Source organism: Corythoichthys intestinalis, chromosome 20 (genome assembly GCF_030265065.1).
Source record: "Corythoichthys intestinalis isolate RoL2023-P3 chromosome 20, ASM3026506v1, whole genome shotgun sequence".
Classification (NCBI taxonomy): Eukaryota; Metazoa; Chordata; class Actinopteri; order Syngnathiformes; family Syngnathidae; genus Corythoichthys; species Corythoichthys intestinalis.
Genome location: NC_080414.1, coordinates 1494926 through 1520986, shown reverse-complemented (window position 1 = coordinate 1520986; position 26061 = coordinate 1494926). Strand labels below are relative to the sequence as shown.

The 26061-nt window shown below is 41.0% G+C and overlaps 1 protein-coding gene across 12 annotated transcripts in view; it reads left to right on the top strand.

The window, feature by feature from the left end:
- myo3a (myosin IIIA) overlaps positions 1 to 26061 on the top strand; it is a 65410-nt gene that overhangs the window by 24349 nt on the left and 15000 nt on the right. For 11 of the 12 annotated variants that reach the window (XM_057824994.1, XM_057824988.1, XM_057824996.1 and 8 more), the window contains 21 exons: positions 2438 to 2542; positions 2675 to 2774; positions 8370 to 8446; positions 10753 to 10898; positions 13881 to 13946; positions 14022 to 14177; positions 14320 to 14361; positions 14511 to 14601; positions 16266 to 16382; positions 16499 to 16603; positions 16672 to 16755; positions 16825 to 17027; positions 17092 to 17190; positions 17353 to 17467; positions 17663 to 17789; positions 19846 to 20056; positions 20362 to 20509; positions 25320 to 25473; positions 25546 to 25634; positions 25705 to 25834; positions 25917 to 25999. In XM_057824994.1, coding sequence (XP_057680977.1) covers positions 2438 to 2542; positions 2675 to 2774; positions 8370 to 8446; positions 10753 to 10898; positions 13881 to 13946; positions 14022 to 14177; positions 14320 to 14361; positions 14511 to 14601; positions 16266 to 16382; positions 16499 to 16603; positions 16672 to 16755; positions 16825 to 17027; positions 17092 to 17190; positions 17353 to 17467; positions 17663 to 17789; positions 19846 to 20056; positions 20362 to 20509; positions 25320 to 25473; positions 25546 to 25634; positions 25705 to 25834; positions 25917 to 25999 — 2448 coding nt within the window. The remainder of the gene's footprint in view (positions 1 to 2437; positions 2543 to 2674; positions 2775 to 8369; positions 8447 to 10752; positions 10899 to 13880; positions 13947 to 14021; positions 14178 to 14319; positions 14362 to 14510; positions 14602 to 16265; positions 16383 to 16498; positions 16604 to 16671; positions 16756 to 16824; positions 17028 to 17091; positions 17191 to 17352; positions 17468 to 17662; positions 17790 to 19845; positions 20057 to 20361; positions 20510 to 25319; positions 25474 to 25545; positions 25635 to 25704; positions 25835 to 25916; positions 26000 to 26061) is intronic. The other variant, XM_057824995.1, reaches the window with a different exon arrangement.

Below are 26061 nucleotides of genomic sequence, written 5' to 3'. Positions count from 1 at the left end.
AGAGCTGTTTGAAGACCTGCAATCAGGGATTGACGATTTGTACAAAGCTGGGAAAGGATACAAAAACCATCTCTAAAAGTCTGGATGTTCATCAATTGACAGTCAGAGACGTTGTCTACAAATGGAGCGAGTTCGGCCCTGTTGCTTCTCTCCCAAGGAGTGGCCATCCACCAAAGATGACTCCAGGAGTTCAGCGCAGAATACTCAGAGAGGTAGAAAAGCACTCGAGAGTGCTTGCTAAAGACTTAACAGAAATCACTGGCACAGTCCAGTATCTCTGTGCACACATCAACTATATATAAAACTATGGCCAAGAATGGTGTTTATGCGAGGACTCCATGGAGGAAGGCGCTGCTGTCAAGAAAAACATTTGTTGCTTGTTCGCAAAAAAGCACTTGGACACTCAACAGAAGTTTTGGCAAAATATTTTGTGGACTGATGAAACCAGAGTTGTTTGGGAGTAACACACAACGTCATGTGTAGAGGAAAAATGGAACAGCTCACCAACATCAACACCTCATCCCCACCGTGAAGCATGTTTTGCTACCTCAGGGCCTGGACAACTTGCAAGCATTAATGGAAGAATGAATTCAAAAGTTTTGCCGGAAAACCCCAGGCTGTCTGTCAGACAATTGAAGCTGGATGCTGAAACAAGACAAACACACAGATCTAAAACACAGAAGTAAATGAACTTCAGAATGGTTTCAGAAGAACAAAATACACACTCTGGAGTGGCCAGGTCAAAGTGCAGACTTGAACCCCATTAAGATGCTGTGGCATGACCTAAAGACAGCGATTCATGTCAGACATCCTATGAATCTGACTGAACCACAGTAGTTTTGTCGAGAGGAATTGGCCAAGATTAATCCTGATCGATGTGCCAGACTGATCTGCAGCTACAGGAAGCGTCTGGTTGAAGTTATTGCTGCCAAAGCGGGGGGGGGGGCACAAAATATTAAATGTGATGGTTCACTTAGTTTTTTTTTTTTTTCCCCCTTCTGTCAAAGTTTGCATACTATCCTCATTAAAATATGAAAACCTATGGATGTTTGGGTGGTTTTAATTAACGCAGACACTGTTTTTTCATCTGAGTGATTTTGACAAAGATCAGCTCACATTTGATTGTGATTTTATGTAGAAATGTGAGAAATTCTGAAAGGTTAAGATTAGGGCTGCAGCTATCGATTATTTTGGTAGTCGATTAATAGATGACCTAGTTAGTTCGCATAATCAAGTAATCGGATATGGAACATAAAAAAATTACTAGAGCTGAGCCTCAAACGGTATAATTAAAAATAATACTAAGTGAGTATCAAAGTATAACAAAAGAACAACTGGGTAACTTAAATATCAAAAGTCAGCTAGCTTAAATGCTATAAAATGCAAATGTTTTTATTTGTTTTTTTTTTTTTTTTTTTTTTTTTACAATGCTCTAACAAATGGTCCAAACACTTATTCCCACAAAAAACAGCTAAATATGTCTATAAACTAAATTAAACATTAAAAAAAACATAAGCTCATACAAAAACTTATGTTAGATTTAACAGGGAGCAGCTGGATTCAGCCCTGTGAAATGAGTTATGTCATATTCACTGTTGCCACTAAAAGGCACCCAAATCAATAAAACTCAATTTAAACACTTTCAAAACAAACCATTACAACGCCACTTCAATTAAACGAATACTCGACGCAGCAAAATTGAATTTGAATCTTTTTTCTAATGGAATTACTCGAGTTAATCGAGTAATCGTTGCAGCACTATTTAAGATACTTTTTCATACCACTGTAGCGAAGTCTTTAGTTTGTATTTAGTTGTATTATTTCTGCTTTGCTTAGAGTTTTCCTGCTGTTTCGATTAGTCATATCCAATCGCTGCAGGGGAGCCAATTATCTCCCCGCGTACATGTATGTCCTCATTACTCTTTTTGTTTGTCAAGAGCTGCAAACCGCTGTCGTTCTAAAAGAAAACGTGACTCACTATAGGGCAAGTTTGCCGTTTTTAATCGGAGCGACGCCAAAAGCACTCATTAAGATGCAAAACGCGTACGCCGCCTTGTTGACAAACAAACGGGGAATTTTTGTCCCGCCTCCGAGCGCCGTGATTGAAACGAACCCCACTTTCGGCGTCTTCCCATTAAAAAGCTTCTAAATGAGGGGTTATTACTGTTGCTGTGGCAACCTAATGGGTCATTTTCTGTCATTTTGCCTGGCGAAGACATGGAGAAACCGGGCCTCTATTGTCTCTCTTGCTTGACGTTACACGACTTGGATTAGATTATAAACACGCTCCCGTGGCGTCCATGTTGTCTCCCCCCCCCCACACACACACACACACAAAAGATAAGCGGTTGAAAAGTCAGCCTAATCTTTTCATCAATTGCAAGTGATGTCCCAGATTCCCCGCAAATGCTGAATTGCATTTTTATGTCTTTTGTAGCTTTGTAACGGCGGTTCGGTGACAGATTTGGCCAAAGGCATGTTGAAGAGGGGCGAGCGCATGGACGAAGCCATCATTGCATTCATACTCCATCAGGCACTCATGGTGAGCTCGCCACTCATTAGCAGTAGAAAAGTTCACTGAAGTCACTTTTTGTCTTTTTAAAGACATAAGTGTACACAAAAATCAAATGAATTTGATTTCTTAGTGTTGAATTTTTTTTTTTTTTTTTTTAAGGGCCTCCAGCACTTGCACGTTAACCACACAATCCACAGAGACGTCAAAGGCAACAACATCCTGCTGACCACGCACGGAGGCATCAAGTTAGTCGACTTTGGTACGCAAACGTCACCCCAACCAGTACTACTACTGCACCTGAAAACAGTTTTAAAATAGGCCATTCACTGATAGTGCGCCTAATACTCCGATGCGCCCTTATAGTGCGGAAAATACGCTACGCTGCTGGCCAAAGGTATTGGCACCCATGCAATTCTGTCAGATCATGCTCAATTTTTCCTAGAAAATGATTGCAATTAAAAATGCTTTGGTAGTAATATCTTCTTTGATTTTGCTTGCAATGAAAAAACACAAAAGAGAATTGAAAATTTCATTCATTATCATTTTACACAAACCTCCAAAAATGGGCTGGACAAAAGTATTGGCACCCTTTGGAAAAATCATATGATGCTTCTTTAATTTGTATAATTAACAGCACCTGTTATTTACCTGTGGCACATAACAGGTGTTGGCAATAACTAAATCACACGTGCAGCCAGTTAAAATGGATTCAAGTTGACTCAACCTGTGTGTACCACATTGAGCATGGAGAAAGGAAAGAAGACCAAAGAACTGTCTGAGGACTTGAGAAGCAAAATTGTGAGGAAGCATGGGCTACAAGTCCATCTCCAAAGACCTGAATGTTCCTGTGTCTACCGTGCGCAGTGTCATCAATAAAGCCCAAGGTACTGTGGCTAACCGCCCTAGATGTGGACGGAAAAGAAACATTGACGAAAGATTGTGCAGACGGTGATAAAGAACCTTGACTAACGTCCAAAAAAGTTCAAGCTTTCCTGCATTCCGAGGGTACAACAGTGTCAACCCGTACTATCCTTCGCCGTCTGAATTTATGATAGGATACCAAGGAAGAACCCACTTCTGACCCAAACAGATTAAAAAGCCAGGCTGGAGTTTGCTAAAACTGACCTGAAAAAGCCAATAAAAATTTGGGAAAATGTTCTCTGGTCAGATGAGACAAAAGTAAAGCTTTTTTGGGGGAAAATGCCTCCACATGAAGTTTACAGGGGATAAAAAACACGAGGCCTTCAAAGAAAAGAACGCGGTCCCCACAGTCAAACATGGCGGAGGTTCCCTGATGTTTCAGGGTTGCTTTGCTTCTTCTGGCACTGGACTGCTTGGCTGTGTGCATGGCATTATGAAATCTGAAGACTACCAACAAATTTTGCAGCATAATGCAGGGCCCAGTGTGAGAAAGCTAGATGTCCCTCAGAGGTCATGGGCCTTCCAGCAGGACAATGACCCAAAACACACTTCAAAAAGCCCTAGAAAAAGGTTTGAGAGAAAGCACTGGATACTTCTAAAGTGGCCAGACCTGAATCCCAGAGAACACCTGTGGAAATGGCACCCTTCAAATCTCAGACCTGGAGCAGTTGGCCAAAGAAGAATGGTCTAAAATTCCAGCAGAGTTGTAAGAATCTCATTTATGGATACCGGTAGCGGTAGTTCGCAGTTATTTTGTCAAAAGGTTGTGCTACCAAGTATTAGGCTGAGGGTGCCAATACTTTTGTCTGGCCCATTTTTGGAATTTGGTGTAAAATGATAATGATTTCATGATTTTTTTTTTGTTTTTTGATTGCAATCATTTTCTGGGCGAAATTGAGCATTATCTGTCAGAATTTCACGTGTGTCAATACTTTCGGCCAGCAGTGTATATGGATCAATATTGGTTAATCATGGCGTGACATTCCATTTAGTGCAGCGCCATCTAGTGTATGTATAACGTAACCCCAAACACTACTACTACTGCGCCTTATAATGCCATGCGCCCTACTAGCATTTATGAAAATTTCAAAATAGGCCATTCATTGAAGGTGTGCCTAATACTCTGATGCGTCTTAAAGTGCAGAAAATACGCTATTTAAAACATTTTTTTAGGTTGGCTGCCGAATTGAAGAGTGCATAAAAATAATTTTTCAATTTAATAACATTTTTACAGAAAAAAAATCATTTAAATTTTGAAAACTAATTTATATATTTTTTTGTAGCCTGCTAAATCATAAAAGATTATAGGTGGTCATTTTTACGTAATATTTTTCAATAGTTTATTCATTCAAATTTTATACATGGTATTTTTATTATTATTTTATTACCTTTTATAAATTTTTTTAATCTTCATTTTTAGATATATTTAAATTTTAGCCTTAAAAATTGTAGTGGCAGCAAATTAGATTTAAAGCCGTTTTAAAAAAAAAAAAAATTAACAACATCAAAATAAACTAATTAAAAAACATTTGGGTAGAATCTTTACCTGGGCTGCGAAATCAAAGTTTAAAAAAAAAGTTACTGTATTCAACATGAATTGTATTTTTATTTTCTTATGGCACTCCATGAAAATTTCCACTATCACAAAGCGATCATATTCCCCGTCTTATTTGAAAACTCCCACTAAAATATTGGCTGGCTATTTTCATTTCAAGTAAAAGCTCTTCATTTTGTGTAGGTTTGCATTTAGGCTGCAAATGCGGCGTTTCTCTTGAAAGCTTTTTTTACCCCTTAACAGTCCGGTAAGTGCACATCGCTCGGAAGATTGCGACAAGGGTGCTGTGAAGGGGGGTTAATGGACTCTCTCTCATAATATGTGAAGTTGCGTAAACATGATCCTCAGCCTTATTCCTTGCCGGCAAAATGGATTTTTCTGACAGATAAAAATGACGTCCTCGGTCACGCGTCGCCCTTCCGACGTCGTCCTTCAGAAAGGACGCCCGGAGGGGCGGCCCGATCCGTCCCCGAAAAAGCGAGCGGTGTCGCTCGTTGGGCCGGAGAAGCTGACGCGACACTTATCGGACCGTCGAGACGTTTCCAGTCACGCGCTCGGTGAAGTGCGTCACGGAGGGATTAAGCTCCCCCGCGACCGGTGGAGGGGCTTCTGCTACAGCGAGTGAATAAAGCCCCCGCAGTGACTCATCACCGGCAAATGCACAAAATACATATGAGGGGGGTTGAGCTTCATGAATATTTTAATTGGCACATACAGTAAATCTGCATGGATTCCTATTACTGTAATGTCAATTGTGGGGGGTTGCGTTCTGGCCTGAAAAGATAAATATAAAATACAAAAGATACGTATAATGCCAAAATGTAAAGTGAAAAATTTATATATAGACAGTGGTATGAAGAAGTATCTGAACTTTTTGGAATTTCTCACATTTCTGCATAAAATAACCATCAAATGTGATCTGAGCTCTGTCAAAATCACACAGATGTAAAAACAGTGTCTGCGTTAACTAAAAACACCCAAACATGTATAGGTTTTTTAAAATGTTATGAGGTTAGCATGCAAACGACAGAAGGGGGGGAAATAAGTTAGTGAACCCTCTGCTTAAGGAGACTTAAGCTCAATTGAAACCAATTTTTACCAATTATTTTAAGTCAGGTGTGCGCCCAATCACTGATGAGTGGTTTTAAAGCTGCCCTGCACACTATAAAACACACACCTGGTAAAAAAAAAAAAAAGTTTTGATAAGAAGCATCGTCTGATGGCTCAGTCAAAAGAGCTGTCTGAAGACCTACGGTCAAAGATTGTTAATTTGTATAAAGCGGGAAAGGATACAAAACCATCTCTAAAAGTCTGGATTTTCATCAATCGACAGTCCGAGAAGCTGTCTACAAATGGACAGTTTGGCACTGTTGCCTCTCTCCCAAGGAGTGGCAGTCCACCAAAGATGACGCCAAGAATTCAGCGCAGAATACTCAGAGAGGTAAAAAAGAACCCTAGCGTGTCTGCTAAAGACTGACCGAAATCACTGGTACAGTCCAATATCTCTGTGCACACATCAACGATATGTAAAATTATGGCCAAAAATGGTGTTCATGGGAGGACTCCACGGAGGAAGCCACTGCTGTCTAAAAAAAAAAATATTGTTGCTTGTTTAATGTTCGTAAAAAGGCACTTGGACACTCCACAGAAGTTTCAAAATATTTCTTGAACTGATGAAACCAAAGTTGAGTTGTTTGGGAGTAACACACAGCGTCATGTGTGGAGGAAAAAATGAAAAGCTCACCAACATCAGCACCTCATCCCCACCGTGAAGCATGGTGGGGCAGCAGCATGATTTGGGGCTGTTTTGCTGCTCAGGGCTTGGACAACTTGCAATCATTAATGTAAGAATGAATTCAAAGTTTTATCAGGATGTTTTCCAGGACAACCCGAGGCTGTTTGTCAGACATTTGAAGCTAAAAAGATGATGGATGCTGCAATAAGACAATGATCCAAAACACAGAAGTAAATCAACTTAATGTTTTCAGAAGAACAAAGTACATGTTCTAGAGTGGCTAAGTCCCAGACATCCCAGGAATCCGACTGAACTACAGCAGTTTTGTAGAGAAGAATGGACCAAGATTAGTCCTTATTTCAAATACGAATCCTTAGGCAGACATTTATAATATTAGCCAAAATAGGGAGAGAAGGCACTCAATTTAGGTGAAAAGCTTGCAAGGAGAAGGAGGGGAAACTATACCGCTTCTGCAATCGTTCTGCGTAGCCCCTCCTTCACCTCTCTTTTATCTGGGATGGCCCGAGCAACAGATGGGTGTCTTGCCCTAAAAGGGAATGGGGAAGCAAGCTGGCAACACCTCTATGAATTTGTTTAGCTATGTGTATGCATGTAGGTGGGATTAAGATGTGTGTGTCTGCACATTCCAGCAAAGCAAAACTGTCTGTTATTGTCTCTGCCCTTGAGAAGGCAAGAGTCTTCAGGGCTTCTTCAAGAAAAACATTTCATTGCGAGCAGAAATAAGCAAAAGCATTTCTTCATTGTGAGCAGCTATTGATTAAAGCTATTATTTAATAAACATCTTAATAATTATCTCATCAAATACATTTCATGAAGCAATAGCATTTGGCAAATAATTTAATGCAACAATGCAAACAATTCTTAAATGTCCCAGACAGTTTAGTTTCTCAATGTCTGTGGCTTGTCCTTGAAGTTGACCTGTGGAAATCGGCCCAGAATGACAAGGCAGTTCTATCAAGAGCTAAACGTCCATAGTTATCAATCACAAAAATGTCCTATTTTAGCAATCAATACTTTATCATGAGCCTTCACCGGTAAAAGCAAATATTTAATAACCATTTAATAATTATCTTATAAGATGTGCCAGACTGAGCTGCGGCTACAGGAAGCATCTGGTTGAAGTTATTGCTGCCAAATGAGGGGCCCAAAAATTTTAAATGTGATGGTTCACTTACTATTTTTCTCCCTTTCTGTCAATTTTTGCATAGTATCCTCATTTTAAAATATGAAAACCTATAAATGTTTGGGTGGTTTCAGTTAAAGCAGACACTGTTTTTTTCATCTGCGTGATTTTGACAATGATCATATCACATTTTATGGTGATTTTATGAAGAAATGTGTGAAATTCCAACAGGTTCAGATACTTTTTCATACCCACTGTATGTAAACAGAAAATATTACGAAATAAGATGAGAATTGATGGGTCTGACACCTCCCAGTCCGAATGGATTGGACCTCTATTGCTGCCAATGACACTTATGTAAGAACAGGAATCTCCCTTCATTTTCATGTTTTTTTTTTTTTTTTTTTTTTTTAAATGTGACCGTTTGCTAGGTAAAGCAAGTTGTCATTTTCATGCTTAAAATGCCAATATTTTGTGTGTGTATGTGTTCCAAACGCAGGTGTGTCGGCCCAGCTGACAAACACTCGCCTGAGGAGGAACACCTCGGTGGGAACGCCCTTCTGGATGGCGCCAGAGGTGCGTCGCCCGCTCTCGCTTTTACGCCACATTAAGCCACAGTCGTTAATGGTCGGCGGAGGTGACGGCGCGCTCGCGTAGTCGCTCTTGGCTCATTTAATCGGGCCTGTCCGGATTCTAGCGGCATTACGACACATTGCGACCGGGCAGTTTGATGGCGGCGTTTGCTAAATCATCTTGTACCGGGAACACATCATTTATCACGCGAGGTGTAAATCCACGGTATAAAAAGATCGTATTACAAAAATGGAATGATTTACAAGCACACTTTTTTTAGTCTGTTGGCCGTAAACTCTTGAAGTACAGAAATGAGGAAAAAAAGTCAAATAGAAGACATAAATACACTGCTGGCCAAAAGTAGTGGGACCCCTGTAATTCTGATAGATAATGCTCAATTTCTCCTAGAAAATGATTGCAATTACAAAGGCTTTGTCAGTAATATCTTCATTTATTTTGCTTCCAATGGAAAAACAAAGAAGAGAGTGGGAGAAAAAAACTGAATTATTATCATTTTACACAAAACTCTAACTAAAAATGGGCCAGACAAAAGTATTGGTACCCTCAGCCTCTTACGTTGTAGCACAACCTTTAGACAAACTGCCAACAACCGCTTCCTGTATCCATTAATGATTTTCTTACAATGCTCTGCTGGAATTTTAGACCATTCTTCTTTGCCCAACTGCTCCAGATCTATGAAATTTGAAGGGTGCCGTTTTCAGATCTCTTCACAGATGTTCTATGGGATTCAGGTCTGGACTCATTGCTAGCCACTGGAGAAGTATCCAGTGCTTTCTATCAAACCATTTTCTAGTGCTTTTTGAAGTGTGTTTTGGGTCATTGTCCTGCTGGAAGACCCATGACCTCTGAGGGAGACTCAACTTTCTCACAAAATTTGTCACAAAAATTTTCTTCATAATTCCATCCACACGGTGAAGCAGTCTAGTGCCAAAGGTAGCAAAGCAACCCCAAAGCATCAGGGAACCTATGCTATGTTTGACTGTGGGGACCATGACCTTTTTTGGAGGCCTCATTTCCCAAAAAGCTCTACTTTTGTCTCATCTAGCCAAAGAACATTTTTCCAAAACGTTTTTGGCTTTCTCAGGTAAGTTTTGGCAAACTCCAGCCAGGCTTTTTTATGTCTCTGGGTCAGAAACAGGATCTTCCTGGATATCCTTCGATAGAGTCACGTTTCGTTCAGGCGCCGATGTATCCGCACAATCTTTGGTTGAAATGTCTCGTCAATTTTTTATTTCCGTCCACATTTTGGGGATGTTAGCCACAGTGGCTTTACACTTATTGATGACACTTCGCACGGTAAACACAGGAACATTCAGGTCTTTGGAGATGGACTTGTCGCCTTGAGATTGCCCATGCTTCCTCACAGTTTTGCTTCTGAAGTCCTCAGACAGTTCTTTAGTCTTCTTTCTTTTCTCCATGCTCAACATGGCACACACAAGGACACAGGACAGGGGTCGAGTCAACTTTAATCCATTTTAAGTGGCTGCAAGTGTGATTTAGTTATTGCCACCACCTTTTATGTACCACAGGTAAGTAACAGGTGCTGTTAGTTACACAAATTAGAGAAGCATCATATGATTTTTCAAAGAGTGGCAATACTTTTGTCCAGCCCATTTTTGGAGGTTTGTGTAAAATGATAAGGATTTAAATTTTTTTTTTCCAATTCTCTTTTGCGTTTTTTCATTGCAAGCAAAATAAATGAAGATATTACTACCAAAGCATTTGTAATTGCAATCATGTTCTGGGGGGAATTGCGCATTATATGACAGAATTGCAGGGGTGTCAATATTTTTGGCCAGCAGTGTACATACGTATTAAAGAGTTGCCAATAATTTTGGGGTTTTTTTTGGCACACCTCGTCCTCCATAAGATTGATGTTTGCATGCGTGCAAATGTGGCATCAGCCGCCTTGTCTTATTTGAATTGGACTCCTGGTCAGGAAAACCTCCGAGAAAGCCACCAGTGAAGTCCGCCTCGGATTAATTCCGCTTTGTTGTGGAGTGTGGCGACATTTTGCTTGCTTCACTTTTAATCTTGTGTGGTAAATCTGCTACAACAATAGGCTTAATTTTGCAACAGTTACAAAATACCCATTTGGGATTTATCTGTGCTAATTGTACTGTTCTACATTTTTGGGAAAGCATACTATAATACCTTTTACAATCCTAATATTAATAAATTTACCTTTCACCCAGCTGCAAAAAATTATTTTGTAAAACATTGCTTATCTGCCAGTACCCGAAACGTTTGTCTTACGCATTTAAAAAAAATATTTTTTTTAACCTCAGGTGATAGCTTGCGAACAGCAGCTGGACTCCACGTACGACGCCCGCTGCGACGTGTGGTCGCTGGGCATCACCGCCATCGAGCTGGGCGATGGAGACCCGCCCCTCTCTGAGCTCCATCCAATGAGAGCACTCTTCAAAATACCTCGGTCAGCCTCCGCCGCATAGCGTCACGTATTCCAATGACCATCAACGCAAGCTTTGTCATTTCTGGTTGTCCTTGAAGTAGTCACTGCAAATATTCAAGTACAGGTACATGAAAAATTATAGTATTTGAACCACTTTGTGCTGTTCTGTCACGTGACTGGGTGAAAGCCCTGTAAGCACTTTGCTGTCACTGTCACTTTAACCGTGCCACACGTTGTCACGTATCTCGTGTGCACACATACACAAAATGTGCTGGCAGTGGGGCTCCCGCTCGTCACGCGGCTTTCTCTGAATTCGTGTGACAACCGCGGCAGGCCTTCAGGCTTCGGCTCGTCACCTCCCTGATTTCATTTCTTCAAGCGGACGTTCTCGAGGCATTGGTGTCCACGCAGTCTTAGAAATTAAAAATGTTGTGTATGCTGCATGTGCCAATATGTTGTTTATATTGTCAGATTTACCTTTTTTGTTTTTGCAATAAGAGAACTAATCTGATTGGCCAAGTTTGTTGGAAACAAGAATTTCAAGGAACATTAAAACATGGAAAATAAACAAGGGGGGGGCAAAAATGGGTGGAAATGGGGAAAAACAAAAAGGGTGGGAATTGGGAAAGGGAAAAGCAATTGGTGGGAAATGGTAAAACAAAAAAGGTGGAAAAGGGAAAAACCAAAAATGGTGGGAAATGGAAAACTTTATGGGTGGGGGGGGGGCGGAAAAACTATACGGGTAGATAGGGGAAAAAAGGGTGGGGGGGAGCGTGGAAAAGGGAAAAACAATATAGGTGGAAAACGTAAAAACAAACATGGTGGAAATGGGGTAAAACAAAAAGAGTGGGAGTTGGGAAAGGGAAAAAACAATGGGTGGGAAATGGTAAAACAAAAAAGGTGGAAAAGGGAAAAAACAAAAATGGTGGGAAATGGAAAACCTTATGGGTAGAAAAGGGGGGAAAAGGGAGGGAAAGCGGAAAAACTACGGGTGGAAGGGGGGAGCGTGGAAAAGGGATAACAATACGGGTGGAAAACGTAAAACACAAAAACAGTGGAAATGGGGAAAAAAGGTGGCAATTGGGAAAGGGAAAAAAAACTGAGTTGGGGAATGGAAAAACAAAAAAGGTGGAAAGGGGAAAAACAAAAAAAGGTGGAAAAGGGAAAAAAACAAAAATGGTGGGAAATGGAAAACCATATGGGTGGAAAAGGGGGGAAAAGGGAGTGAAAGGGGGAAAACTATATGGGTGGAAAACTGAAAAACAATACAAGTGGAAAGGGGAAAGAAAGGGGGGTAAGGGTGGACAAGGGAAAAACAATACGGGTGGAAAAAGGGTGCAAAACGTAAAAACAAAAATGGTGGAAATGGGGGAAAACAAAAAGGGTGGGAAAGGGGAAACCAAAAAGGGTGGAACAAAAGGTTAACAATGTAAAAAAACAACAACAAAAAACGTTGGAAATGGGGGGGGGGGGGGGTAGTAAAACAATATGGGTTGAAAAAGGGTGGAAATGGGAAAAAACAAAACGGGTGGAAAAGTGAACACTATTTAACTGGAATTCAGAAAGAAACATCTCTGCGCAGAAGCAACAGAATTAAGCATTGCAAAACAACTAAGTACTCCGTTTTTTTAAAATACTTTTGAGCAAATGATCGCCTCCTAGTCAAAATGACTCTGACGTCTTAAAGCCGCCAACGGCAGCCTAAGAGTTGACGAAGCCAGTTAATGGAGTGTTGTGAGAGGCGGCTGTAAAAACAAGACGGCTGTGTAATTTTGTCCAGCGGTTCGTCTCGCAGATAAGCGAGGAGCTCTTAAGTGCCGGCTGCCCATGTCATTATTTGACGCACCGTGTGATTAAATAGGCCCATTTATCTTGGTCGCGGGCGAGGTGAAAAAGCATGAAGACGTCTCCTGCGCCAGCACCGGCGTTCTTTGCAAGGCGAATGTGGAAATTCCTGCAAACTAGCTGCGCTTTCTCCCTGCAAATGGTTTTTCTTTAGTTTTCACTCTGAATTTAATTATTCGTGTGGGTGTGATGCACTTACCTGGACAAACCATTAATTGGAGAGAAAGCTAATCATTTCTTTTTGTTCTTTTCCACTGTTTTGATTCATAATTTTCCCCAAAAAATTCTTGTTTCACCCGTTCTTGCACGTTTTATTTTTAATCTTTAAAGGGCACTCATTGAACAAATGTTCATTCGCCCCGTAGAGTCAAAATGAATATACAGTGGTATGAAAAAGTATACCTACAGGAAACGTATGGTTGAAGTTATTGCCGGCAAAGGGGGGGGGGCACAAAATATTAAATGTGATGGTTCACTTACTTATTTTTCCCCCTTCTATCACTGTTTGCATACTATCGTCGTTAAAATATGAAAACCTATAAATGTTTGGGTGGTTTTAGTTAAAGCAGTTTTTTCATCTGTGTGATTTTGACAAAGATCAGATCACATTTGATGGTGATTTTATGCAGAAATGTGAGAAATTCCAAAAGGTTCAGATACTTTGCCATACCAATGTAAGTACAACAAAAGAACAATTGGCTAACTGGCTTAGCAATAGGCCGCTAGCTTAAATGCTATAAAATGTTTTTTTTTTAAAAATAAAGCTCGTAACAAATAATTTAAACACATACTCCCGCACTGCTAAATATACTTCTAAATTTAATAACAAATGCATGAACAAACATTACCTCCAACAAAAACACTTATGTTGGTCTTAACAGGGAGCAGCTGGATTAAGCCATGTTAAGAGTTATGGCATATTCACCATTGCCATTAGAGGGCAGTACATTCACTCAGATCCATAAAACTAAATGCAACACTTTCAAAACAAACCATTACATCAATCAAATTTTGATTCAAAGCTTTTTTCTAAATGAATTACTCTAGTTAATCGAGTTCATCGTTGCAGCCCTTGAACGAATTTGATCGTCAATCAGTCGATTCTTCATCTGAGCCCTAATTGAAATAATACTGATTTTCATTTTTGGGGTGTCCTAGAAACCCACCGCCAACCCTCCAGCAACCAGAACTGTGGTCCGACGACTTTAACGGATTCATCTGCAAGTGAGTGAACGCCGTCAAAAATCACACGCATAATTGGAACTCATTTACACTAATTCTAACTGACTTATGGCTCAGGTGTCTCATCAAGGACTTTGAGCTTCGTCCCAACGTCTTGGACCTCCTCCAGCACGTCTTCATCCAGCAGACTGTCGGGAAGGAGAAAATTCTGCAGAAGCAACTCATTGAACTTATTGATCTCAACCATCAAATTGGAGTCGTCGAGAAGACTAGGTAGAGCTCATGGTTTGGTGCTAGGGGTTACTGCTAGCTTTCTGTTCAAATGGTTTGAATGAATTTATCACCCCGTAACATCAATACAGTAGGTAATGTTGGGGTTTTTCCCACTTGTTCATCCTATTTCTGTCATTTGAAGCCATCATGGAAAAACGGACAGAAGCCGAGACAGTAATGACAGGTAACATACGCCAATGTAGATGCCCCGTTATATGCCAAAAGTGGTTAAGAGGCAGCCTAAGTTTGTATTGTGAATTTGGAACCTGGGTTGTTTTCATTGCTTTGTCATTTTCAGGATCATTTGCTTTTGTTTTTTGCATCCTTTCCCAGGCACGAACGCATCCACACCAAAAAAGGAAGCAACCTGAAGACTGACCGGGACGAGGACGACGATCTGGCCGCCTTGGAAGTTCTAGACGAGGTATTCATCGCTCGACGTAGACACTGTCAATGTTCAAAGCGTAGTCTTTGACAAGGCAACTTATCCCAGCAGGGCCGAGAACCAAAAGCGGTATTTGCTATGTGGCAAAATGTATTGTGCCATGTGGCATTCATTTTTCTATGTGACAAAATTGATATTGCCATGTGGCTTTTTTTTTTTTTGGCATTTGACAAAATGGATTTTGCCATGTGGCATTTTTTTTGCCATGTGGCAAAATGGATTTTGCCATGTGGCATTTTTTTTTGCCATGTGACAAAATAGATTTTTTCCTGTGGCATTTTTTTTGCCATGTGACAAAATAGATTTTGGTTTGTCTTATTTTATGGGGGGTTATGTGGCATTTTTGGGGGGTATATGGTAGTTTTGAAGTCCATTTTGCCACATGGTAAAAAAAATGCCACATGATAAAATCCATTTTGCCACATGGCAAAATCCATTTTGTCACATGGCAAAAAAAATGCCACATGGCAAAAAAAAAAAAAAATGCCACATGGCAAAATCCATTTTGCCACATGGCAAAAAAAAGCCACATGGCAAAATCCATTTTACCACATGGCAAAAAAAAAATGCCACATGGCAAAAAGAAACCACATAGACAAATCCATTTTGCCACATGGCAAAAAGAATGCCACATGGCAAAATCCATTTTGACAAATGGGAAAAAGAATGCCTCACGGCAAAAAGAATGCCACATGCCAATAAAAAAATGCCACATGCCAATAAAAAAATGCCACATGGCAAAATGGATTTTGCCACATGGCAAAAAAATGCCACATGTCATCCATTTTGCCAGATGGCAAAATCCATTTTGCCACATTGCAAAAAAAAGCCACATGGCAAAATCATTTATGCCACACGGCAGAAAAAATGCCGCATGGCAAAGAAAAAATGCCGCATGGCAAAAAAAAGCCACATGGCAAAATCCATTTTACCACATGGCAAAAAAAAATGCCACATGGCAAAATCCATTATGTTACATGGCAAAAAATGCCACATGGCAAAATCCATTTTGCCACATGGCAAAAAAAGCCACATGGCAAAAAGAAACCACATAGACAAATCCATTTTGCCACATGGCAAAAAGAATGCCACATGGCAAAATCCATTTTGACAAATGGCAAAAAGAATGCCACATGGCAAAATCCATTTTGACAAATGGCAAAAAGAATGCCACATGCCAATAAAAAAATGCCACATGGCAAAATGGATTTTGCCACATGGCAAAAAAAATGCCACACGTCATCCATTTTGCCAGATGGCAAATCCATTTCGCCACATTGCAAAAAAAAGCCACATGGCAAAATCATTTTTGCCACACGGCAGAAAAAATGCCGCATGGCAAAGAAAAAATGCCGCATGGCAAAAAAAATGCCACATGGCAAAATCCATTTTACCACATGGCAGATACCACTTGTGGTTCTTGCGGTCTCTCATTTATCATGCGATAGCGGACGATGCGGCTGGCGGATATTAAATCCATGTTTCAGGGTGGGTGTTGTTGACTCGATGGCGTAGTGTGCGGACGCCCGCTCGGGGAACGATCGCGTTTCTTTCAATGCAATAGACGTCCTTTGCATTTAAACCGAGAGGGCCGGCAGCGATCGAGGCGTGTCATTCACCGCGTCGCTTTGTGGTTTCGGCAGGATTCGGTCAGCGAACGGCTGCAGGAGCGCTACGGCAGGGACCAGATCTACACCTACGTGGGCGACATCCTAGTAGCTGTCAATCCTTTTCACAAAATGCACATCTACACTCCTCAGGTTTGTCACGTGGTCGGCAGGCTACTTCATCTTTACCTTCTTTGGATCAGTATTAACCAAAAAATTGCCACACTGTCATTCTCTGACCTCAAAAGTCTCCACTCTTGTTTCGATAGTACAGCAAAATGTACGTTGGTGCAAAACGGACGGCCAATCCTCCGCACATCTTTGCCGCGGCCGACATCGCCTACCAGTCCATGGTGTCGTACAACACCGATCAGGTGACCTTTTATCTTTAAGTGACTCGGCCACATTTTCCCCCCCATCTAATCCAATTTATCGAATTCAGTGCATCGTGATCAGCGGCGAGAGCGGAGCGGGGAAAACTGAAAGCGCTCACCTGCTGGTGCAGCAGCTAACGGTCTTGGGCAAGGTCAATATTTAATCAAGAGTAGTAGAGATACCTACAAAAAGATCTTAAGGAGTGACTTTTGTCCTGCAGGCCAACAACCAATCACTCCAGGAGAAGATACTGCTGGTCAACAGCCTGGTGGAAGCCTTCGGGAACGCCTGCACGGCCATCAACGACAACTCCAGTCGCTTCGGCAAGTACCTGGAAATGAAGTTCAGCGCCGGAGGGACGGTGGTGGGCGCTAAGATATCGGAGTACCTCCTGGAGAAGTCCAGGGTTATCCATCAGGCCGTGTAAGTACAGAATCGCTTTGCTACACTTGAACTCTGAACTCACGTCGACGTTTCTGCTCCACAGCGGGGAGAAAAACTTCCACATCTTCTACTACATCTACGCTGGCTTGGCTGACAGGAAGAAGCTCGGCCATTACAAGCTCTCCGACAGCAAAACGCCAAAGTAGCTTGTCTCTTTCATACTTAATCAGCTTGTTAGTACCATGAAAACAAAGAAATGCAACTACGTACAGTAGTTTTTGTCTTTTGATAGGTCAAAAGTGGCCACAAATGTCCAATTTCAAGACTGTCATTTCCCTTTCGCTGCTTTTGGTGTTTTGTGCAGGTATCTGTGTAACGAGCACATAAAACTGGGGCCCGACATTGTGAGCAACACCCCCTACAAGGAGCAGTTTGACGCAGTGGAGCAATGTTTCAAAGTCATCGGTTTCTCCCTGGAGGTAAACGGCGCTACACCAGAATCACTATGGTCGCATTCGGCCGTGTTTACCCTCCATCTTCTCGACAAATTTCTCCTCCAAAATGACAAAATCTTTATCAATAGCATATATTTGTGTCTATGATAGTATGTAAAAAATGATATTAGAATGTCATAAATTCAGTGTTTGAGTGTCTATTGAATTGGGGTTTTATAGGAGTTGGGTAGTGTGTACAGCACACTGGCGGCCATCCTCAACTCGGGCGACATTGAGTTCTCGGCCGTGGTGTCGGAACACCAGACGGACAAGAGCAACATTGCCAACATTCACATCTTGGAAAATGGTGAAAGAAACACTCATGGCTCGTTTTTTTGTTTTTTGCTATATACAGTGGTATGAAAAATATCTGAACCTTTTGGAATTTCTCACATGTCTGCATAAAATCACCATCAAATGTGATGTGATCTTTGTCAAAATCACACAAATGTAAAAACAGTGTCTGCTTTAACTAAAACCACCCAAACATTTATAGGTTTTCATATTTTGATGAGGATAGCATCCTAAGGAAACTTAAAGAGCGACTTAAACCAATTTTTACCAAACAATTTAAGTCAGGTGTGTGCCGAATTACTGGTGAGTGGTTTACAGTTACCCTGCCCACTGTAAAACACACACCTGGTGAGAATTGTCTTGATGAGAAGCATTGTCTGATGTGCATTATGGCTCGGTCAAAAGAGCTGTCTGAAGACCAGCGATCAAGGATCGTTGATTTGTATAAAGCTGGGAAATGATACAAAACTCTAAAAGTCTGGACGTTCATCAATCGACAATCAGAGAAGTTGTCTACCAATGGAGAGAGTTTAGCACTATTGCTTCTCTCCCGATGAGTGGCTGTCCACCAAAGATGACGCTCAGCGCAGAATACTCAGAGAGGTAAAAAAGAACCCTAGAGTGTCTGCTAAAGACTTACAGAAATCACTGGCTCAGTCCAATATCTCTGTGCACACATCAACTATCTGTATAACTATGGCCATGAATGGTGTTTATGGGAGGAGCCACTGCTGTCTAAAAAAAACACCCCATTGTTGCTCGTTAAATGTTTGCAAAAAGGCACTGGGAAACTCCACATACGTTTTGGCAGAATATTTTGTGGAATGATGAAACTAAAGGTGAAATATTTGCGAGTAACACACAACGTCATGTGTGGAGGAAAAATGGAACAGCTCACTAACATCAACACCTCATCACCACTGTGAAGCATGGTGGAGGGAGCATTATGATTTGGGGCTGTTTGGCTGCCTCAGGGCCTGGACAACTTGCAATCATTAATGTAAGAATGAATTCAAAGTTTTATCAGGATGTTTTCCAGGACAACCCGAGGCTGTTTGTCAGACATTTGAAGCTAAAAAGATGATGGATGCTGCAATAAGACAATGATCCAAAACACAGAAGTAAATCAACTTAATGTTTTCAGAAGAACAAAGTACATGTTCTAGAGTGGCTAAGTCCCAGACATCCCAGGAATCCGACTGAACTACAGCAGTTTTGTAGAGAAGAATGGACCAAGATTAGTCCTTATTTCAAATACGAATCCTTAGGCAGACATTTATAATATTAGCCAAAATAGGGAGAGAAGGCACTCAATTTAGGTGAAAAGCATTATGATTTGGGGCTGTTTGGCTGCCTCAGGGCCTGGACAACTTGCAATCATTAATGGAAGAATTATTTCAAAAGTTTACCAGGATGTTTTGCATGAAAACCTGAGACTGTCTGTCACAGTTGAAGCTAAAAAGAGGATGGTTGCTGCGAGAAGAGAATGATCCAAAACACAGGAGTAAATCAACTTCAGAATGGTTTTAGAAGAACAAAATACATGTTGTGGAGTGGCCAAGTTAAAGTCCAGACTTGAACCAAATTGAGATGCTTTAGCATGACCTAAAGACAGCGATTCATGCCAGACATCTCAGGAATTTGACTGAACTACAGCATTTTTTTTAGATGAATGTGCCAAGACTGGTCCTGATCGATGTGCCAGACTGATCTGCAGCTACAGGAAGCGTCTGGTTGAAGTTATTGCTGCCACAAGGGGGGGCCACAAAATATTAAATGTGATGGTTCACTTACTTATATTTTTCCCCATTCTGTCAATATTTGCATACTATCCTCATTAAAATATGTAAAGCTATAAATGGGTAGTTTTAGTTAAAGCAGACACTGTTTTTTCAACTGTGTGATTTTGACCAAGATCAGATCACATTTGATGATTTTATGCAGAAATGTGAGAAATTCCAAAAGGTTCAGATACTTTAATATACTGTATAACACATGGAATGAAAGACAGTCGAACCCCCCCACACCCCATTTTGACTGGGAGAACATTTTCATCCGTCCGACCACAGTGGCGTCATTGCTGCGCATCCGCTCTGACGAGCTCCAGGAAGCCTTGACCTCGCACTGTGTGGTGGCCCGGGGCGAGACCATCGTGCGGCCCAACACGGTGGAGAAGGCGGGGGAGGTGCGCGATGCCATGAGCAAGGCGTTGTACGGCCGACTCTTCAGCTGGATCGTCAACCGCATCAACGTACTGCTGAGGCCCGACGGCCACCTCGGGTGAGACCTCCCCGGAGGACCTACGGCTGTGACAAAATATCCAAATGGTGACATTTGGTGATAATTTGTATCCCAAAAGATAATTGATATGCTCTAGCAAAGAATCGATATATGGTTTTACAAAGGTGTCACTGTGAAATAAACTCTGTTAGCTGAATGGCTGCCATTAACGGCGCTAGCCGTCCAATCCATTTAGACTGTATCGCCATATTGAGATCGTCGTTCCCGTGAGCCTTGTATCGCTAATCGTATCGTGAGGTACCCAGAGGTTCCAAGACCTACTCTGACCCGCATTCATCTTCCAGGGGGGATGACGGGGGCTTAAATATTGGCATCCTGGACATCTTCGGCTTCGAGAACTTCAAGAGGAACTCCTTCGAGCAGCTGTGCATCAACATCGCCAACGAGCAGATCCAGTTCTACTTCAACCAGCACATCTTCGCCTGGGAGCAAGTAAGGTCAAATTATGAGTGACTGGAGAACGCTGGAAGAAGTGGATTGATGATGTCAAAATGCTGAATGATGTGGAATGAGTGTTGAATAATTAGATTTCGACCGATATGGGATTTTCAAATGCCATTGCGGATACCGATATCTAAAAAAAACAATTTCAGCCGATTGCTGATATCCAAAACCGAATTTGTAAGCAGATATTTGAGGCGACATACCTTTTTTAAAGCTTGCTGATTATGAAAGACACTTTTTTAAAAAATTGCTTCAACATCTTCAGATTTACAATGATGACATGAGACTTAAAGGACTAATTTGATTTGATTGATTCTCCCAAACCAAAGAACGCACTTTTTATGATTATACACACTCAGCAAGAACAGTACATTATTTTCAAACAATTAAACCCACCAAGATGTCACGACAAGAGGTAAACAAATGAGCGTTTAATACAGTACTTCTCTATTAGTGGGGCGCGCCCCCCTGGGGGGGCGCAGAGCGATGCCAGGGGGGGCGCATGTGACCTCGGGGAATATGTTTTTTTCTCCTTTTTTTTTTTTTTTTTTTTGCCGTACTGGAATAAAGTGTACTTGCACATCCACTCAGTGGGTGGCAGTGGCGCTCTCCTTTTCAGAGTGCGCGCAGTATTTATGAACTAAGGAAGAGCACTCAGCACACACAGAAAACAGAGATGAAGAGCAGTGCTCCGCCGCCGTTTTCGAAAGCCGTTTTCCGACCGGACTAACTCACGCAGCGACCCACTGTCTTGTCCGGTTCTCACGTCGCCGCCCGAAAAGTGCCATTTTCGGCTTGGAATCGTCACGACGACCGCCCTCACCTACGGTTCTACCTCGGCCGCCGAGAAACGAGAATGCGTTTTTTTCGTGCCGTTTGCCTTTTAGTTTTGACTTTTACTACAGTGGGTAATGAGGAAAGACCACTGTTTACTGTGTCTAAAAATAATTATAGCGGACAGCCAGAAGCCAAAACAATTAAGACGCCACTTGAAGACATTAGACCCCAATCTCATTGATATGCCGCTTGATTGTTTTTCAGCGAAAACGGCCGAATATTTCCAACAATCGTTCTGTTTTGTCAGTGTAATATCAGTAAACCCATTAGCATTGTTAGCATGCTCATTGCAAGATAACTCCACACCATTGCAAAGGAGGTACAAAAATAGAAACTGTCCTTCTGTCCAAGGACACTTTTTTCTTTCTTTCTTTTATTCAGTTTTGTTTTTTCGGTCAATTTTTTTGGCATATTGTCGTCACGATTGAATGTTTCTAATCAATTTTAATTTGTTATTATTTACTGATTTTATTACATTTTATTTTTCTATATCAAATGGTAAAAAATGTTCCTTGAGTGTATTTTTTAATTTGGATGGGACTTTTTTATTTTTTATTCAGGCAAACTGATGCGCGTCAAGTCTTCTCTGTTACAAACAAAACAATGTTAATAAAGTTGTACTTTATTATAAGTTGATCTATGTTACTTTTTTTCTTTATTAGGAAAAAAGGACACAATGTTAGGCAGATGCGTATTTATAATGGTAATTTTATAGACAAATTATACTATTACAGTGGCGGCAGAGAGTTTGGGGGGGGGGGGCGCGAAACATTTACGTCTTCCTTGGGGGGGCGTAACAGAAAATAATTGAGAAGCACTGGTTTAATAGAATGCTCCCCATGCTAAAGCTAATGCGAATGCTACTCCAGCGCTACGAGTTACAATGAAAGTGTAAGGATCACTCAGTAAACACCTTAAAGGCTAAAGCAACATTGCATATTGTCTTGTGCAAGATAAAAAATAAAAAAAAAAATACAATATTTACAAAACAGGCAAGCCTTATGCTTCGTGTAGCAGCGTGCCTTCAAGCCAATAATACCTGACTGCAGCCGCTACAAGCTACGCCCACGTTGCTACAGTGGTAGCATCTGATGCTTCTCATATTTATCACATGTACATAGAACTAGATGCGAAATGACAGACTTGGTGGCGTTAGTAAACAGCCGCCGCCATCTTAAAGCGGTAGACTTCTCAGGAAGGCTCTGCAGTAGCGAACGTAAGGTGAGTAACTTTTTTTCCAGAATACTCGGCAAAAATCCTGACTTGAATCTATCTTTAAATGATGAAAACGTTTTAAAACATACACATGTCAAAAGTAGACATAAGGGGAAATACTGCAATAACTGGAGCAATTTTAACAATAACGGTTCATTCACAACATTTAATGACTTTTAAACATTGCAAATGTTACAATCTCGCAATATCTGCAATACCCCTGTGTCTAGTTAAGTTTAAGCATAAACTTCGTAATTTATTGACGGGCGCGGGGGCCGATAAACAGGGGGCGTGTATTGTTGGCAAGGCCGTCAAAGCTGACCAAGTGGAATCACAGACAAAGCTTTTTTTTTTTTTTTTTTTAATTCTTGTTAATAAATGCTTAAATCCCCGAATTCTTGAGAGATATGGACGTAAGACAGTCTTGATTCTTGGTTAAAGGCAAAAAAATGTGCAGTTAGCATTTATTTTACGTAAATATGTCAAAGTACAATGCTCGTCTGTTAGTGAATGTAGCTAGTGGCCACCTGATGTAAACGGAGCTTTTACGGCGAAAATTCTTGTGAATAAATGCTTAAATCCCTGAATTCTTTATAGATATGGAGGTAAAACAGTCTCGATTCTTGGTTAGCATTTATTGATGTAAATCTGGCTAACTATGATGCCAATGCAGTAGTGGCTTATTCCTCCCATTGATTTTTTTTTCACAATGTTTCAAAATGCACTAGAGCTGAAACGAATACTCGAGTAACTCGAGTTTAAAAACTGATCAGAGTAATTTTATTCACCTCGAGGAATCGTTTAGTCTTGCCAGCTCTAAGCATCACGTTTTGCCCGGACTACTTTTAGCGCGGGACAACGATTTCTCAGCGCTAATAAATATAACGTTACTGTCACTCGCTCACGTAACGTTAGCCCTTCGGAGGGCTAGGTTTCTATTGATTATGACCACTGTCAATGCGTGGCTAACGTGTCTTACATACAGGCTTTATTTAATCTGTAAAAACACAGCGCTGTAGAGTGATGAGGGTGTAAAATTAAAGCATAATAAAGCTGTCAGTTTTAGTTCAGTAGTCATTGCTGAATAAAACACCATGTTTTTTTTTTGTTTTTTTTTTTTGCTTTTGACCAAGAATCAAGACTGTTTTACGTCCATATCTATCAAGAACTCAGGGATTTAAGCATTTTTTCACAAGAATTTTCAACGGAAAAAGCTCTTTGTTTGCATATGGCAGCCGATAATTTTTTTCCCGACTAGCATCATAGTTCGCAGTATTTACGTAAAATAAATGCTAACTGCATGTTTCCTTTTTTGCTTTTAACCAAGAATCAAGACTTTTTTTTTTACGTCCATATTGTAACAATAACAATATAAAGAATTTCGGGGCTTTAAGCATTTATTAACAAGATTTACTGAAAAAAGCTCTTTGTTTACATATAGCGGCCACTAATTTGCTTACCGACTAGCATCATAGTTCGCAATATTTACGTAAAATAAATGATAACTGCACTTTTTTTTTTTTTTTGCTTCTCACCAAGAATCGAGAGTGTGTTACGTATATATCTATAAAGACTACAGGGATTTAAGCATTTATTCACAAGAATTACGGAAAAAGCTCTTTGTTTACATATAGCGGCCGCTAATTTGCTTACCATACCAACTAGCATCATAATTCGCAATATTTATGTATAATAAATGCTAATATCTATAAAGAAATCGTGGATTCAAGCATTTATTCTCAAGAATTTTCAACAGAAAAAGCTCTTTGTGATGAAGTGGCTGCAAATCTGCTTACTGACTAGAAGCATTGTTTGCGATATTTACGTAAAATAAATGCTAATTTAAAAATGCTAATGCAAGAATTTTCACCGGAAAAGCTCTTTTTAGTTCAGGCAGCCGCTAGCTACATTCACTAGCTGCTAGCATTGTACTTCAACATGTTTCCGTAAAATAAATTCTAGCTGCAGGTTTTTTTTGTTTTTTTTTTTGCTTTTGACCAAGAATAAAGACTATTTTACGTCCATATCTAACAAAAATTAAGGGATTTAAGCATTTTTTCACAAGAATTTTCAATGGAAAAAGCACTTTGTGTTTCCACTCGGTCAGCTTTGATGGAGATAGGCCCCCTATGAATCGGCCCCGTGTCCCGTCAATACATTATGAAGTCTATGGCCAATGTTGGAAAACATTAGTTGACCTCTAGAATAAATATTGTATGCAGTGGAATATTTTTGAATGATGTGGAATTTTGTAGAATATTTCTGTGTGATGTGAAATTGTCAAATTATAAATTTTGTTAGAAGTGGAACGGTGTTTAGGTGAACTGAACTGAACTGCTTAGCATTTGCTAACGCATGCTAAAAAGGGCACTGCTGTCTTCATTCATGGCAGAGTGAGCCTCACTATTCTGCCTTTATGCCAGTCTCAGTGGGGGTGGTTATGTTGGGGAGATTGCGCCTCCGGGGGAGGGCAGTTAAATTATTTGCTCTCCCCCCATGGAGAGCGGCTATAAATCAACCCTAAACGAGGCTCAATTAAGAGGGGGGGATCGCTAAACGTTACTTGACTTTAAATCCACTCTTGGGGCTTTTTGTTGGCTCTAGGCCCAGATGTACATTTGTCCTATACTGCCACAATGTACACTTGAGCAGAAGGTTCATTTCAAATGCATCGCTTGCATGTTCAAGCCGCGCTAGGTCAAATGCGTTGACCCTATTGTGATCAAGCATGAATAATCGCGCGCAGGACGAGTACCTGAACGAAGACGTGGACGCTCGCGTGATTGAGTACGAAGACAACCGTCCGCTTCTGGACCTCTTCCTGCAGAAGCCCATGGGCATGTTGTCCCTCCTGGACGAGGAGAGTCGCTTCCCTCGGGCCACCGATCAGACGCTCGTCGGTGGGTTTTGAAAAGTCGCATGCGATAAGTTTCTCGTCAAAATTAACAACGAAGGTGGGGTTTTTTTTGTAGAAAAGTTTCAAGATAACCTTAAAACCAAAAGCTTCTGGAGGCCGAAGAGGATCGACCTTGGCTTTGGTATTCACCACTATGCTGGAAAGGTACTTTCTCTTCCTCCTGTGAATTTGTTTTCCACAATAAGGCAAATTTCTTCTTCTTCTACATTATTAGGTGATCTACAACGCCACCGGTTTCCTCGCCAAAAACCGAGATATGCTCTCGGCGGACATCGTCCTCCTCCTCAGGTCCTCGGAAAACGAGCTAATTCGCAAACTCGTCACCCATCCCCTCACCAAAACAGGTCATTTGCGCATGGTCCTGATACACGACTCTTTAGCTTTTTTTCTGAGCTTTTACCCCCTCTTGTTGTGTTCTTTTCCCAGGCAACCTTGCCCACACTAAGGGCAAAACCTCCAACACACTCCGCACCCCGCGCACCCCTACGCGCACCCTCACCTTCGCCAAGGTACCCAACTTGTCCGAAGCTGCGTTATCGCCACAAACTGTTGTTTTCTACTTGTCAGCCAT